We start from the raw sequence: 17776 nt of genomic DNA, 5'->3' as shown, positions 1-17776 counted from the left end.
CTGACAGAAATATGCTGTAAAGCCACAAACTAGAAGCTCCCTTCTCTGACATACAGCTATTGTTGGATGATTTCATTACCTATCATTTATTATATATATATCTTTTAATTATTAACTGCAATAGACCCAGACTTCTGGCAGCTCCTCTGGGAAACTTCCAAGGCTTGAAAAGAAAAATTCAAAGGTACAAAAAAAGGACTAGACACTAAAAGAGCTCCATTATTTTTTCCTACTTAAAAATATTAAGGAAAAAAAAGAAAAAAAATGGAAAAAAGAAAAAAAAAAAAAAAGAGAGAGAGAGCGCAAAAAGGAAGCAGCATAGGAACAGTGAAGTTTTCCTTTCCGTTCGCTCTCCCTCCCTTCAGCATGAGTGCCACAGCCCTGAGCGCTTCCCTGCTCCCGTCCCTCCGCTCCATCCTCTGCCGCAAAGCCCGGCAGCGCGGAGGGGTCCCGCTGCTCCCGCGCGGAGCGGAGCGCCCCCCCGGGGAGGGAGGGACACGCCTGCCCAGCCGCGTCCCCCTCTCCGCAGCCGCTCAGCACGCGCACGTCCGCCCAGCCACCTTCATTAATAACAATTAGTACTTAATAGCAGCAGCCCCAGTGATGGGCTGCCGCGGCCGAGCCTCCCGCGCCCCGCGCCCAGCCCGGGGCACTGACCTTGCCTGGCCCTCGCACCCTACGCCCGCGGCACAAACTTCCGCGCCGCTGCGCGCCCGCGGATGGGAGAGCGGCAGGAAAAAGGCGGGGGGGGGGCAGCTGGGGCAAAAAAAAAAAAAAAAAAAAAAAAATTAAAATAAACCAACCAAAAATCCCCACAAAACAATTAAAAATAACGGCAAATGCCGTGTGTGCGGCCGGCGCGGGTGGACTCCGCGGCAAGGCGCGGGGCGGAGCGCGGCGCGCACGGCGGCGGCTCCCGCCCGCGGCGGTGCGGGCGGCGGGGGGGGCGCACGGCGCATGTCCGCCCGCGCCGCGCCTCCGCCAGACGCTGCCCCCCGCCGCCAAACTCACCACCATCTTCTGCATGTGCAACATTTGCAGCCGGACACACACCGCTCCCCGGCGATGGAGACTGCGGGAAAAATCCGCCGCGGCGGCATGGCTTACTGAAGCGGCAGCCGGGAGAGAGGCAGAGCGCGAGCGGGAGAGGATAGCGAACAAATACTAAAACAAAACCACCAGACAAAAAAAAAAAAAAAAAAAAAAAAAAGAAAAAGGAGAAAACCTCTCTTTTTCTCTCCCTTCCTTTTTTTTTTTTTTTTTTTTTTTTTTTTTTTTTTTTTTTAATTCCTGGTTTTGTGTGTATCCTGCTCGCCCTCGATGCCTCTTTGAGCAGCATCCAGCGAGCGAGCGGGAGAAGGCGAGACAGAGAGGCAGAAGAGAAGATGAGGATAATTTGCAGACAGCTTGTCTTGTTGTTTTCTGGCTTTTGGGGACTAGCAATGGGAGCTTTTCCTAGCAGCGTGCAAATAGGTAAGCGCTGCATTGGGCTGCGTGCGTGTGTCCAGGGGTTTAATCCTTTGCGAAGTGAGTTGGAAAGGGGGCTCTGAAGGCAGTTTTTGCAGATTTCTCCTCCAGCACCATCCCATTTCCCTGCCTTCACGAATCATCCTCGTGGTTCTGTATATGTGCCTCCGTGTGTCCGTGTGTGTAAATATTTCTGTGTGCGTTCGCGTGCGGGAGGGAGGATGCTTGTCTTTTGCAGAACTCCTTCCAGCCCCTGGTGTGCGATATCGGCACGGCAGGAAGGGGTTTGGGGCTGATGCCCCTTGGCTGCTTCATCCCCCTCCGCCTCCCCTTGCTTTTGCCTGACTCCCGAAGGAATGGCGAGTCCTGGGCACCGGAGGTTGCGGTAGCCGGCAGGGATAGGGGGTAAAAGGCAACGCCGTCCTTCGTTTCTCTCTGTAGTTGGAAAGTTTAGGGTTTTGTAAGTGTCTCCCTGTAGTCCTGTGCCCCATCCTCACCCATTTCCCATCGCCTCCTGCTTCCCTCCTTTCGGACGTGTTTCAGATGGGACGCAGCTATCTGAATTCTTTCCAGCTCAGCTCCATCACTGCATCATTTATGTGGACTTGTAAAGATGCTGCTAATAAGGCTGAGCTGCTCCCTGCCTGCACATGGCTGCAGAGGAGAAAAGTTCATTATATTCCTCTTCACTGCAGATTATCCTACACCGAGTTGGTATTTTCTTTTTTTAATCCAGAAAGCATCGTTCCGCTTAATCAGCCCGCCACTTAACGTGAGAGGCTGTTGAGCAGCTGAGTTACCAGTGTGTTCGGTATCAGGGAGATGGAGGCTAAACACTTTAAAAGGTCGCTGTAATCATGACAAATCTGGGTATTTATGTATGAAAGGCTGAAAGCCGAGAAGTCAGAAAAGAAGCATGAATGCATCAGGGAGGTTAAAATCGATTTGAGACAGTGATTTAAAGGCAGTGGTTTTGATTATGAATATTATTAGTTCCTTATCCATTAAAGTCTTAGGACTTGCCTTACTGTGCAGCTTTGGGAGAGACAGTTGCTCAGTCTAACAAGACAGTAAGTAGCTTGCAAATTATTTACCCAGCTTCTTTTGCTTTTTGCCTTTTTTTTCCCCCCTGTTTTTTGTAGGTGGTCTCTTCATCAGGAACACAGATCAGGAATACACTGCTTTTCGATTAGCAATCTTTCTTCATAACACCAGCCCCAATGCATCCGAAGCACCTTTCAATTTGGTTCCTCATGTAGACAACATTGAAACAGCTAACAGCTTCGCTGTAACAAATGCCTGTAAGTAAACATGCCACTGATCTGACCACCTTACGGGTAAATTGCAGTATCAAGAACAGGAAAACACATCATTATCTTGCATTGTAAATACATCAGGAAGTCTGTCTTTGGTACAGATACCCTGCGCAGAAGAGCAAAAGGGGCAGCAGTCCTTGTTAGTTCCTAACTGGAGCAAAATCCCTTCTCCTGCCTTCTGCTGAGTAACCTGATGTGACATTTACTTTAGTGTTATTACTGTAGTTTCTTGCTTCCTGGTTTCTATGGAGATGAATTTTGTTGTTGTAAAGAAAAATTATGAATGTCTCAATAAGTGCATTAAACCCCACAGTTACTCTTGTTTGCTTCTGTGCATGCTGTGCCTTGAGTGTATTTGATAATATATGATAATGTGTGTACTCCCAAATGCTTTTCTAATGGCTGGAAAGGAGACAGGGAAGCAGTGGTGTGCAGGATAATAAATCTGAGTTGCTTGACGCTGCAGTTGATCTGGTGATGTCACTTGAGGCAGCCCTGCTCTTATATTCTAGGTTGTAAATGTCTCTTACCATTTCGTAATGCATACATCCTGTGGATATGTCTCTATGCATCCATACATTGGTGCCAAATCAAGTTAGTATCTGATCTACTTGATTTCACAGACCACCTCAACTGGAACAAATATTCTCGTCCTACTATATATTTTATAAACACACACACCCTCCCACATAGACACAGATGCACATACACAATGAGAGGAAGACAGAGCAAGAAATGCCCTTAACAAATGAGGTAATATTTAATTAATTTATTACTAAAAAAAAAAAAGCAAAGTCTAATTAGCTGAACTTGCTACACTTCAGTCACCTCAGGGTCTTTATCAGTGGTAAAAAAACATGTCCTAGATATGCCTAATCTCTGAGAGGGGCAAAGCATTATTTCTATTTATTTTCGTGTGTGTCTGGCTTCTTAAAAGGAGTTCATGTTATTATGTAAGACAGTGGTATACAGTGGGGCAAAGCTGAAGACTGTAGTAGCGTTACTACTTTGATGTTCATATTTCAGGACTCTGTAGGTTTTCCTCTGTGGCTCTTAAGTTTTTGAATCCCTCCTCTTCATTCAAGAGTGAATTGCCTCTGGAAGTAGATGCACTAAGCAACATTGCTGAGCGAGTTTAAAATAGCAACATGCTGGAGAATGTCTTAGTGTTCATCGTGCTTTTAAAATACGTGCCGTGTTTCTCTTCACTTTCTCACTGCCATCTCTGTGGCACTTTTTAATATGTAAACGTACAGTATGCTGTGCAGTTCTCATGAATAATTTATTGTATGATTGCTAAATTTATTTATACGAGTCTTTGCTACTTCAAGTTTCAGATGACCTTGCCACCTTATTTAAGAGGAAAAGCTTCTGAGCTGCCAAAATGGCTCCATTCATTTTAAGCAGGAAAGACTGATGTCCCATAAAGTGTGAATTCTGTATAAAGCAATGTATTAGTTGTGTTTACCATGGAAATCAATATCAAATTCCCTAAGGTAAAAACATTTCAAAAGATGCTTTGAAACTGGAAGGAATCAGGTCTATGCAGGTGTAGTTCATTGAGAAAATACTACAATTCATGTCAACTTTCGCAAGCAATCATATTATTTATTCCATGGAGACCAATGACACAGTACTTTTTTCAAACTTACATTTTTAGTAAAAGACGATGGGACTAAAATATTTGTGTACTAAAATCAGTAATTTTAGGTGATTTCAATTATTTTTGATTCTTCCTATGCATCTAGTTCTGAGAATTTCTCAGGCTGTTGTTACTTTCTGGATTAAGGATATTGCTCAGTATTTCCATTTGAATGTTAGTGAAGTAATTCTGATTTGCACAAATTTTAAATTGTCTAAAATTGCACCATTTTTCTGTGCAAAACTAAACACCTTAAATTCAAAAAGTGTTTGCTCAAAACTTTGCCCATTTACACTATTTGCAGCAGATTCTTCTCTCATTCCAACCACCTTGTTATTTTTGCCTTAATTTAACTGAGGAACATCTCTCCCATTATGTTTGCTGTCATTTATAGAAATAGTGATTCATAACCTGATCCTTTTTTCCCTCTTTAAGCTGAACCCAGTTTCAGTTCCAAAGTGTTTAATGGCTTTAGAAATGATGAATCCATGTAGTATGGGGGGAGGCAGAGAAGAAAGGGAAAAGTATATTTATGTGCTCATGTGTGTATGCTCATATAATTCTATACGTCTGTGTTAAAAAGAAATAATCCTAGAGGCCTTATTTATGTTTCTATTTGCCACTTAAACCCACATGTATTTTTTGCATTAGTCCAAGTTTGTATTTATTTCATGTTTTGCAGTCTCATGGCAATAATCTGACTACATCATCTTTTTAAAAACATTTTAATACTGAAGAATATTTTTTAAACAACAGATCTTCTCCTAATGAAATGTAGGCAAACCGACTGACAACTGAATGAACATATCTCATGTTCCTTAAGCTAAATGTGAGCAGAATCCTGCAAAAATCAATTGTCTGATAGCTGGAGGACACTGGCTTCCATGTGATTGAATTTGCTGGCTTGACAGAGGCTTCTAAAGCGCAGATGTGAGTTTTTCTAACCTAATTAAAGAAACCCCCACCATTAGCTCTGAATTAAGTGATTTCATGGCAATATGAAATGAAAACTCTTTACTGAACTGCTGTGAAACGGTGGCTTTGGACCTTGCTATTTGCACAGAAATTACTCAGAGCACATGTCCCCAAATACACAGCACAAAAGCTTTAGAACTGCTGGACTGAGATGAATATGCCTGTGAGTTCAAGCATAAAGCTCTGAGACATTACCAGTTTCCTCTGTTTCTGTTTCCATTTGCTTCAGAGGTTACTTGTGAAGATTCAGGGCCTGACCCCTTGCATGTGTCAGGGACAGTAGACAGATTATTCCAAAGGATTATGGATGGCATGCCAGCAGGTAACTCACTGCAGCACTGGAAAAACTTTAATGTTTTTTTTTCTTTTCACTAGGTAAAAAACATACATCAAAATGTTCACCCAAGAGTACTTCTGGAACTGGAATCATTTTGTGTATTCAGTGTCATAGCTAATTTCCAGTGGTTATGTGTTTTTGTTTTCTTCAAGCAGGCCTAGGACATCAGTATTTTTATTTTAAATCATGAATGCATATGAAACATGTTGCTTTAGCAGATAGAATCTGTTGTGAGTTAGCAAAATTGATCCGACTTACATCACTCTGGAGATTTCAGTCCTTTTTCTTTTCCCTTCACATTTACGTGTTTCATTTAAACTCTGTTCATTTCTTTTGCACTACATACATTATTCAGAGAATCCCTCTTACTGACAGAGCTGAAATTATTCCAAAACATGAATAGTACAAGATTCTTACTCATCAGAACACAATACACCAGAGCTGAAACATTTGTCTATTGGCATATGTTGGTTTGCACCTTATAAGTAGGAAATTCTGTTCATGATTAGAAATCTACCTGCATTCAGTTTGATTTCAGATGCTGGAGCAATACACTGATTTTTGGAGAGGACTGTATATATTTATTCTTTAGCTAAACGCAAAATAATTTTCTTCCCTCCGTGCACCATAGTACATTATTATATCTCAGCAATGCAGTCAACATTAAACATGCTTGAATACTTAGGAGAGGTAGTGCTATAATTTTAAAAATAGCTATTTGCCTTTCAGCTCTTGTTTTGAGGCTGAGAATTTTTCTGTTGAAGTTTAAAAAATCCTTAATGTATGGCAGTCTGCAGTTCTTGCACAGAATTACGCTAAAGGGGAAGAAGAGAGATTGATTCAAGTCTTTCATTAGTTTCATACCAAAAGTAAAGCTTTTTTCTCTTTGAGTCTGTTTGACTTCATGTGTATTCTGATATGAATACACCTAATAAGTGTAATTTAGGGAAAATCAGACACTTCTTTCCTCTTTTGCACAGTTCATTCTTACTAGATTTTAATCCCAGTAGGTACAACCCTCCAGAACATAACCTTGTTTATTATGTGCCACATGGATGAAAAGAAAAGTCCACTGGAATTAAAAATTTTGTATCTTGGAATAACTTTCCTCTTTCTTCAAGAGTTAGTGCTTTGATTCTTATGCCCTCTAGATTTATGTGGGGTTGATGACCTGGAATTGGAGGGTCTGATTCTGCCTCACCAGTGGGAGTGAAGTTTCTGGGGAAGGTCTACTGAGGTCAGAGGCAATCCTGAGGACAGACAAGAGCCTCTCTTGCCACCCTACCCCCTCTGTGTGTCTGTCTCTGGGCTTGTGCATGCTGCTGAGGGGAGAGGCAGTGTCATTTTGGAGTTAAATTTCTGCTACCTCCAGAAAGCTGAGGAAATAGACTTGCATGTAGTATTGCCCCTTATATTGTGACTGTCTGTCATTTTACCTACAGCAGTTTCAGCTTTGATTTACTCAGCTGCATCATAATGGGATTTTCATTAAATTTGGTTATTAATTCTGCTTTATAGTTACAACTCAATTTAGCAATAGAAGCGTAACCTTGGTTGAATAATCAGTGCCATTTAAAACCGTGGTGTTCTTTATTTAGAAAGTGAGGTTTCATACAGCTGAATGGTGTTTTGCTATCAAGAGCAGTGCAGTATTCCCAAGGATGCAGTTTGGAGTGTGTTGGGAGTTACCATACAGTCAGGTTTTAACTGCAAAAGCAAATAGTGTACCAGTTGGCTAGAAAGATGGAACTGGATTAAATTTTACCCTTCTAAGATAGGTTTAATTACAAAAATCTTTTTGAAGTGAGTGTGTTGCTTTAATACATTTTATTTATCTCAAGCTAGACTCCAATTACTGAAAACAATTTCTGTTAATATTTTTATTATTAGCACTTGCTGATGAAATCAAAGAACATGTGTGTACTTGGGTGTCATCTGCCATAGGAAGGATTCTGTATATTTTTAAGAGATAAGAACAACCATATTTGAAGAGTTTCATATCTCTAAATGTGATATTTGTAAATAGCCATACAACAGAGAGAAGATCAGCTGTCAATATCTCCAGTCCATCAGAGTCTGGTTTTAATTTTCAAGGTTATTGTTGAGAAAATAAATGATGGGCCTTCTCTGACATACAGTCAGATTTCTACCCTAAAAATCCAGAACATCCATTTCCCTGGCATTAAACACAATTATTGTCCTAGCATGCTACTGGAATGACTAAAACTCTAAACTCAAAAGCTTTATAGTAGCCTATAGAAATAATTTAATGTTCATTTCAGAGGATTACTAAGAAAGATTGTGTTCCTTCATTCCTCCTGCAGAAGCCAGTGCAGTGTGCTACGTGTTGTGTAGGACAGAGCACTTTAACAAGTAAATTAAATTGATTAACTTCAGCTTTATCATTGTAATCTAAGTTTGTATGCTAGTCAAAATAACTCATGCATTTCATTTTTAGGTCTTGATTGTTTTGAGACTTGCTTGTTCATGACCAGGGAAGACGTCTGCTTTGATTTCTTAACCGTTTTAGATCCTACTATGAATTGTGCAGTTTCAGATTGGGAACAGGTGAAGTTCTTTGTATTTAAATATGTTGGACCAAATAATCATTTCTCATAGTTCCTATTCCTTAATATATGACTGATTTAAGGGTATGAAATTTGTGCTAGTGCAAAAGTGAAGATGTCCCTATGATTGTACCAGCATAATTATAGGGGAAAATTGGCCTCTTCTGTGGATTTCCATTCCTCTGGGTACTTAGTTTGAGGCAAAGATTTTGGACTAGTACAGCACCAAGTCTGCTTCTGCAACTGAGGTGGGCATACCAAAGTTATGGGATAGGACACAAAGTCAAACTAGATAATTTATTCCTGTGTAAATAAAGAATTGTTCTGAGTTTTGGAAAATAAATTCACTCAAAAGTATCTGATCACAGTGTCTTGTTTGGAAATTTTGGTGTTGTTTTACTTTTAAAAATTTTCTCAGAAGTTTTAACATTTTCCTCTGTCTAGTTTGGCTTCTTACATAGCTTCTGATTTTTATTATGGTTTTTAAAGATCTTACTGGGTTTTGTCAATGTTGATATGGATTCAGTTGCTTGTCAATGCAGTTATATCTTAAGTAATCTCAAAAATTCTATATTAACGATGTCTGCTTTCAGGCACCCAAGTTCAAATAGAAAGGCTACCCTGCATTTTGGCACTCAGAGACATTCTAGTATTTTCCAGAGTCCTTAGCAGCACCTGCCCTCCTGTTGGGAACTGCTTACTCCTGAGGACTTGGGAGAATATGTCCTCCTCTGTGCAATAATGCATAGGGCAGGTGTCTTCTCTTGGTAGTGCTACTTCCTTGTGAGGACTGTGTTTCTTCCCTACTCTTTTTCCCATGGTCCAGATGAAGTGTCTGCCTGACTTGTACAAATAATTGCAGCTATTGAGTTCCTGCTTTCTTATGGTAAGAAGATGGAACCACAGTGACACATATCTTGTCAGCCTTGTCCTGGCAATGCACTGGGAAGACCCAGCTCGTCTTTCCTCTTCACCAGTTCTTCCAGAGCTGACTATAGAGAAATTTTACGTTGGACATAAAATACGTAAACGTATTCCCACGTTTAAGTGGGAATACCAGGATACTTACAACAGAGCTACTGTAATGGCTAGGTTTTGACCAGCTATGCTAACATTAATAAATTCCAATACAAACACTGGCCCTTGTCCTGCAGTTTTTTCCCCAGACAGAGCTGGTTTTGATCTAAATAGTGGCTCTACCTGAGCAGTGATTGCAGATTGGAACCTCTCATAAAGAAGGAATAGTAGGAATCCATTTTTTTTGCAAGGTGAATATGTTCTCATTTTTCATCTCATAGCTCAAATTTTTAAAAGTATTAAATTACTTAACTCCTGTTATTTTTAAAACCCAAAATGTTTAGACATTGGACCCCTGGTACATAATTGCCTGTTTACAAAGAGAGTCAGTTGGGCTACTGTTTTCTTGTGTTCCACAGGCTATTTCAGTGTTGTATTTATATGCAGCAATTGCTCCTGAAGCATGCAGGCTTGTGCAGTACCTTTCACTATATTCATGGCCAACATGCAGTTATTTTTTCCGGTAAATACAAATACAACCCAGGAGAAAGAAGTACTTACACGTTTCACTAGCTTATTTATTAGATTATTTGTGGGGAAAGGCATTAAACACAGTTTGAAGTCATATTAAAATACATAATTATTTAACTACTCAAAACAGCTCTTCTGTTTCTCACTTTCAGACCCTCTGTGGGGTAAATCTTGTGCCATTTCTGCATGCACAGTCTTCCAGTTGCTTCGATGGTGTATTTTCATAGTAAACTTTTAAACCCCTAAATGGAACTTCATTTTTAATTGCACATCATCTTTATGTACAGTTCAGGTATTCTTAGTGCATATCCATCAAATTGGTTTAGGAAAGTTTACAGGTAGAGAGAGTTAATTGCTGAAAAGAATTGAGACTTTTATGCTTTGCTTGCCCGTGGCCAAGGATATGGAATTTACATTTTCACATTGCGATGTAAGAGGGTATGCATATGTTAATATTAGAAATTATTTTGCAAAATAATTAGGAATTATTATAAAAAATATTCTGGTTTTGTTAATTTCTTCCTCAGGTATGCATTATGCTTCATTCTTGATGATCATCAAGGTCCCTTTCCAACCCAAACCATTCTGTGATTTCTTTTTATTAGAGATTTCACTGATATCACAATGTCAGGGTCAGATCTGTTTTCCCAGTGGGTAAAGTGATTCATGTAATACATATTCAAGGTAGAAACAGCAGAAAGAGAGGAAATAGTGCAATGAAAGTACAAAACATAGATTATTATTTATCCCCAAAAGCTTCCTGTTCTACTTTAATATTCCTGATGTTCAGTAGAAGTGTTTCATGTGAGTAGTTAATGTGAAATATAGATCTGGATGATGCTGTGTTAAGGTCTGGAAAACACTGAGTATAAGGGAAAAAGATATCAAACACGGATACATTCATGTAAAATTCAGGAGAAAAAACTATAATCTTTTTTAAATAGCATGTGTCCATCAATACACTGAGCCCTCTGTTTCCTCACCTAAGTTGATGAGAGGAAAAGGGAAGAAGATTTTACAGACATTATGTCTCAGCAGAGTAGTGTAGGATCTTCATTTAGTGATTTCCTCCAGGTTTTCTGTGTGGATCTGTCCCAGAGAGGTTTGCTAATAAAGGCCTCCAGCCTTCGTAATTTCCATTCGTTTAAACTGCGAGGAGTGTTTAAGAGTGGACTTTTCAAAAACACTGGAGCTGGGAGGATAATTTCCTTTAAAAATCAATAGTCATGGGCTCTTGGCTGAGTCAGGAGTTTTTCTCACTTACCCTCCAAGTAGAAAGCACAAGCCAAGTAAAAAGTTGGCTTCTGGGGCTGCTTGCACATCCTGTTAACACCATCTCTGTATCTAGCTGTGTGACCTCCAGTTGAGAGCTGGTCAGGGGTCTTTCTTTCTCAGGTCCTTTTTTTAAAAATCATTATCTTTCTTCAGTGCTTCTCTTGGGTGATGAAAGCAGCAGAGTAATACTGTAAGTGATATGTTATATAGATAATCATTAGAGTTGCTGTCTGCAGGCACAAGCAAAGGTCCAAGAAAAAGAGCGTAAGAGGAACTTCATTGGCATCTCTTGCAGGATTACGTATGTCCCATGAACGTGTGTGTCTGGAAGGTCAGGTGTCGTGCCATATGGAAGTGATCCAAGTTACAAGTCCTTACAGATGATGTAGGAGAGATGTGAAAGCAGTCTGGGGGAGGAAATGTTGACTGATGGCTATGAGCATCATTGCTTCCAAGAAGAAAAAGTAAAGGTCACCAAAATAAGTGGGAGTGTGGATAGCATGTAATAATGTTCACAGATTATTGTATTCTAAGGCTAGATGGGACCATTTTGGACACCCAGTGAGATCATCAAGATGCTTGTCAGCCAGCCTCAATACCTTTATCCAACCTGTAATTTTTTTTCCTGAATAAATCCAGTGTTGACTTGAAGACTGGAAAAAATCACAGATAAACTGTCACATCATCAGCACATCATTGGGATATGTCACCCAGTGTCTTTACCTGTGCTGAATGTAGGAGCCATACAGAGTAGGCAAGAAAAAAAAAAGTCCACTGGGTTTGTTGGTCTTTACATAATCAACATGATTTTCATCCAGTTTTCAGAGTTGTGCAGCTCCCAGAGCCCCTAAGATTTGTTCTGGATGGGTGGTACAGCACAGAAGGGTGGTGTGGGACGCCCTTAGTAGCATGGCTTAGGTATGCCAAGACATGTGAGGACTTAGTTTTTTCAAGTTTCAACTTGCCTTGAAAAATACTTAAGGTGGACACAAATGGTGGGGCTTTTTCCCTCTCATAAGAAAAAAACATCTCCTAACCCCAGCAGGGACTGTGGCTTGAAGCAACAGTAGTAGAAGCTTGGTAAATACGTTCCAAGACCATTAAGTACATTTTTGCTAACAAATGTATGCTAATCCCCATTGTTTGTATTCACAGACTCATCTACCTACAAGTACAACTTAATGGTCATATATGTTACACATATTTCAGTTTCTACGAGCCACAGAGGATGTGAATCTATTACTGCTTTCACCTGGAGTCTTTGGGCTGTTAAGAGATCAAGAGTTACGAATTTAGCTTTGGAAATCCCTAGTTTCATCTGCTTTGTGTGTCAGAGGAGATTGCATCCTGAACAAAACATGACAATGAATGAGATTTAAAACACAAGAATATTTGCAGAAAGCAAAAGACCGAATAAAGGAATACAAGAAGTGCTCCCATACCTGTCTTTGATGATCTGTTGCACTATTCTGAATAGCAAATGTATATAAGAAAGAATAAAAAAAGGACAAACCCTTTCTTTCCTTATACTATGTATGTCACTAAAACAGGGACAAATAGTAACAGGAGGCCTCAACAATTATTTATTGGTGTACTAATAGCTGTATTTACAATGTCCTGTTTACAACCACTCCATCCATTAAATGTTTTAATTAAATAATTTATCTTTCAGTTATTATTAAAATCAGCTGGAAAATGTAAAGCTGCTTTCAGACAACTCAGAAAAAGAACCAGGCACAGTTAATGCGAATCCATGTGTGCAGCAGATAATTGACAAGGTTTCAGCAGGTGCTGTGTGAGATGATTTGGAGCTCAGGTGGCAGGTGGTGTGCCCTGGTTCTTCAGGCAGCTTTGCAGATTCAGAAATGAGAGATTACCTGGAGTAAGGGCTTTAATGAGTTTGAGATCTTGCTCCTGAAGCTCCTGAAGGGCTCTTTGCCCACCATTGACCCTCAGTTGGGAGGGAGAAGGGGTTCAAAATACATCAGGAGCTGTGTTTTAAAGAAACACCGTTATTCAGTGTTGGAGAAAGAGGTTTCAGAGAGCAGACTGACACGGAGCACTACTTGCTTCTTTGGGTATTTTCTGCTTCTGAAAACAGCTGGAAGGGGTGGCTGGTGTGTGTGAACCAGGGATTATAGCTGGTGTGAGCTGACATGACTTTAAAAAACTTTAAGGTGAACATGTGGTTGTGCCAAGCTGGAAACAGTATAGAGGGGGAAGTAACACCTAGTCCACGTGTCCAATGAAGCACAGGAGGAGTTAAAAAATACCAGAAGAGCATAAGACTAAATAGTACTCTTCCAAGAGACACAAATAAAATTCTGTTCTCTTCCATCAGCTATCTTCCTCTCCCTGGCTTTTTATTGTTACATGCCCCAGCTTTACATAACAAAATGGGAGCAGTATTCAAGATGCACCACCAGTGGAAGCAGTTGACATGATGCTTCTCATGCTCTGCACCACCAAGAAGAGTATCTTTGCATCCCAGAAGCTAAGTCAGAATGTCCCAACCTTACCTTAAAGCTAGGGACAGGCTGTTGTGGCTTCTGGGTTCAGCACCAGAAGATACAGCAGCTTATTAGCTCCTGTAATGTATTGATTGCAGATAACTGTCAGCTTAACTACTGCAGGGAAAGGAAGGAAAGGGAAAAAGCAAAAAAAACATTTGCTTATTGGTTACAGACAGAAAAGAAATTATGTCCTTATATGACCTCATAAAATCTCTGCCTGTTCTCATCTCTGTCTTACTCCCCCAAGTCAGACTTGGACTCCAACATGTCAGCACTTTGAGGGGGTGGTGGTGCTGTACCACAAAAATCAGTTCATGCAGATGAATTGGATTGCTTCTCTCCACTCTTTTCTGGGTCTCTAACAGATGTTGAAGAACTACTGTATTTTTATTTCCTGATGAAAGACCAGAAAACCCATCATTCTTTCAGTTACTGTTTATGATGGGAATCTTTTGCTCTTCAGCTGGCAGGCACCAGAGCTTCACACCTTAATCACATTTTCTTTGTCAGATGTTCACATACTATGCTAAATGGGAGACTAGCAGAAAATCCTTTGAGCAATTACAATAATAGGATAATAATAATTATTGCAGTTCCTTGCACTTACATAGTGTCCCTGAGATTAAAATGAGATCCAGCATAATGTTACCCCTTTGAAAAGGTATGGATATCCCCTGCCAGCAGCATCACCTCGAGAAACTGCTCTCCAGGGCCTCACCCTCCTCCTCCCTTATATTTGATATGGTAAAGCAGGGCTGTACTGCCACCTTTCTATTCACGTCTGTGAGCAATTGACTGCACAAATGAAGTCATGAAAGAGAATGTGAACGAGAGGAATTGGCACCATGAACAAGTTTTTTTTTCCTCTTGTGCCTATAAAAGGCAGGAGAACATTAAAGGATAATCTCTCCAGTTCAGAGGGAGCATGCTTACATAAGATATTTTTCTTTCTTGACTGCACATCATGTAGGTCTTAGAAGTACTAGTTAAGAGAGTTAAGTGTGTGCCACCAAAAATGTAACACACAGGTATTGCTTTAAGCCTGTTGATTCCTTAAGATGTACATTACAATAATGTACTGCCTTCCTGTCTGGTACTGTCTGTGAAAGTATTGTCTGCAAACTGTTGGATTATTGGCACAGTAAATTAGCAGTTCCTATCCACTGAAATAAAATCCCTTGGGGCCTCTTCTTGGCCCAAATAAAAGTGTCTCACATTTAACTAAAATTAAAAGGTTCAATGTCAAGCTTTCAAAACTTTGTACCTATTGTTAGTGCTGTGATGATGATAAGTTCCTTATGGTATGTGACCATAATAAAGTACTGCTACAGTTTTTGCACTGAGACAAAAATAGAAAAGTGATTGAGAATCCTAGGGTTTGCTTTTTTTTTTTCTTGTTGATATAGGCTCTAACTTTCCACATTGAGAATACAGAACAATTCCAGCTTTTAGTAGGAACCTGCCCCTTTTTGTCACCTCTCTCAGCAGACAGAGATGGAAGCATTCAAATCCTGTCAGAAGACAGGAACAAAGCAGACTGTCTCCCTACATCTGTAGCATGGGTGACTGAAAGAATTGTCATGACCATTAATGTGGCTGGCTATCCTGATGCTTGACTTCAAGAGACAAAATAATGGCTCAGACATCCTAAAATCGAGGATGTACCACAATTCTGCTCCCTATATAGCCAGTTGTAACCCACATCAGACCTCCGCTGCAGGCAGCCTGGGTGTGGCCATTCCCAGTGCCACACTGGATGAAATACTTTTACCACAGGCCATCATCATTGTATGAGAAGGCAATCTCACTCTCTTCTCTTCATCCTCACCAAACAGATGTTTTTGTCCCTGATGTCTGTTTGGCTGTAATCCCCTGGAAATTATAGCACCTCACAGTGGCCTCAAAGGATTGCAGTCAGGGTTTGGTGGAGTATCTCATTTCTGCCACTGTTTACCCAGGTAATTCCACCTCCATTTGGCTTTGTGAAGGACATGAGGAGAGCAGAACATGGCTGGCAGTCCTGTCCTTCTTGGGGCCTTTTTCTCCTGCATCTACAGTTCATCCAGTAGAGCCCCTAGCCAGATTAATTTTTGGAGCTTGGACTGTTTTCTTAGGATTGTTACTTGTGTTTCGAATTATGCACTTGGTTGACATTTTTTCTACCCAAGAAAGGAGGTTTGGGATAATAGGAACAGGTCACTGAGGCCACACTACAGCATTTTGGGATGGTGTCTTAGGTTGGTGTCTTAGGTGTCTCTAAGGTGCAGAGACAGATACATGCAAAAACATCTAACTTGGTTTCTTCTGTCAGTATGGAGAGAAAGCACTATAAAATATTTAAATACCTTTAAAATGGTGTATTTTGGCTTTATGTGGAGAACTGTAAACCTTTAGGAGATGCTTTTCAGGAAGAGACTTTAAGTACTTTAGCACTGCACATCCTGGCAGGGCAAATTCTGTTGGAAGCCTGGATGGCAGTTAATTTACTTAGACCAAGTTGTTAATTTCTGGTTGAAACTGTTGCCCAGAAGTCTGTGTAAATGTGTATAGCTGACAGAGAGCTATCCTTCTGTACATGTATTTTTGTACTACTTTCAGCCACTTCAATGATCAAAATACTAAATCTAGCACTCAGACAGCTTTTGGATTTATGACAGTCCCTGAAGGACTTTGGCTTACAGTTATACATATAGGTAGTTTTGAAAATTTATGACAGAAATAATAACTCTGTGATAACATTCATCCAATTGCTTATTTAGAGCACCCAGTGGGAGAACAAAAAAAAAAAAAAGAGCAGCTAGAAATTCCCAGGGCAAAGCTTTGGCTCAGTGTTCTGCTGTCCCTCACAGGGTGGGGAATTCAGAGACATTTCAGAGACTTAAGGCAGTTTTCAGAATTTGCAGAGATGTAAAACCAAAGGGAAATTTGTCCCTGAGCAGCAAGTAGTCCATTTAACTGTATTTTAGGTGCTGTCCTTACATATTTCAACTTAATTTTTGTTTTCTAATATTCAGGGATGTGCACATGCACTGTAGAAGCATTTAGTGAGTCACCTCTGTCCCACTCCACATGCTCAGAGGATGATGGTGATTTTCAGCAGCTTGTTCTGCCCCTCTTGCTCCTCTGTCATTGTCCGTGGTGTTGCCCAGAGCACACTCCGGATCTCAAGAGACTACAGCAGATCTCTTGGGTGTAGGCAGTAATGAGGGCACCCTGGAAAAACAAGAACAGGCAGCTGGAGATGAGTGAAGTCAAGTCCCAGTGAACTGCCTGATGTGGTGTTGCCCTTCCTTCTGCCTTCCCTCTTGGGCTGTCACATCCACCAAGCTTTATGAAAGGAACCTGCCAACTATCAGGGATAATTTTTACATATATATATTTCATATTTTTTGTCATACCTGCCATCTGTGTTTTCTGCATTCTCTAGTCAAAAAGACCAACTGTGACCTGAAGGAAAGTCCTTCTGCAGTGGGGGCAGAAGATGTCCTTCTAACATGCATATCTTTGTTAGTGATGTGATCAAGCGTGAGCAAGAGATGTGACCATTCAGGTGTGATCTTTCAAATATGCTTGGGATGATGGTTTTGCTTTGATGTTGATTTTTTGTTTGGGTTTTTTTGGAGTTTGTTTTGTTTTCTCTCAAATTCAAAACCAGTAAGAATCACCTGCATAAATCTTAGAAATCTTAAAAAAAAAAAAAAAAAAGAGAACTCCGAAGTGGGTGAATGTGGGCAGAGCCGGTACTTTCCATTTCAGCGAGGCACACGGGGGCAGGTGTTGTGTTGGATTGATGCTGTTTCACGGGTCATTACCGCCCTGCGGAGGAGCTGCTGCCTCACCGCCACCGGGGATGTGTCAGTGCTCCCACGCAGGGCTGTGGCACCCCCTCACTGCAGGACGCGGTGTCCCTGCAGCTGCCATCCCATCCCAGCTGGGCCTAGGGAAGGGATGTGTACGCACTCGGGTGACAGGCAGGGCTGGTTATCGGATGGGGGTGAGGTTTAGCTGGTAAAGTTGTTCAAAAGTCGGGGAAGCAGAAGCTCTTTGAGAGTAATGGAACAAACCTGCCCTGAGCGCCAGCCGTGCGGAGCAGTGCCCACCTCCGTGGCTGCCTGCCAGCTGCTGGGCTCCAGACA

At 40.9% G+C, this 17776-nt stretch overlaps 1 protein-coding gene across 3 annotated transcripts in view; it reads left to right on the top strand.

The window, feature by feature from the left end:
* Window positions 1-1385: 1385 nt before the first annotated feature.
* GRIA4 (glutamate ionotropic receptor AMPA type subunit 4) overlaps window positions 1386-17776 on the top strand; it is a 219543-nt gene continuing 203152 nt past the window's right edge. For all 3 annotated transcript variants that reach the window (XM_069014697.1, XM_069014706.1, XM_069014717.1), the window contains exons 1-2: window positions 1386-1473; window positions 2610-2768. In XM_069014697.1, coding sequence (XP_068870798.1) covers window positions 1386-1473; window positions 2610-2768 — 247 coding nt within the window. The remainder of the gene's footprint in view (window positions 1474-2609; window positions 2769-17776) is intronic.

The sequence above is a fragment of the Aphelocoma coerulescens genome, chromosome 1 (assembly GCF_041296385.1).
Source record: "Aphelocoma coerulescens isolate FSJ_1873_10779 chromosome 1, UR_Acoe_1.0, whole genome shotgun sequence".
NCBI lineage: Eukaryota > Metazoa > Chordata > Aves > Passeriformes > Corvidae > Aphelocoma > Aphelocoma coerulescens.
This window is presented reverse-complemented; position numbering and strand designations above follow the sequence as displayed.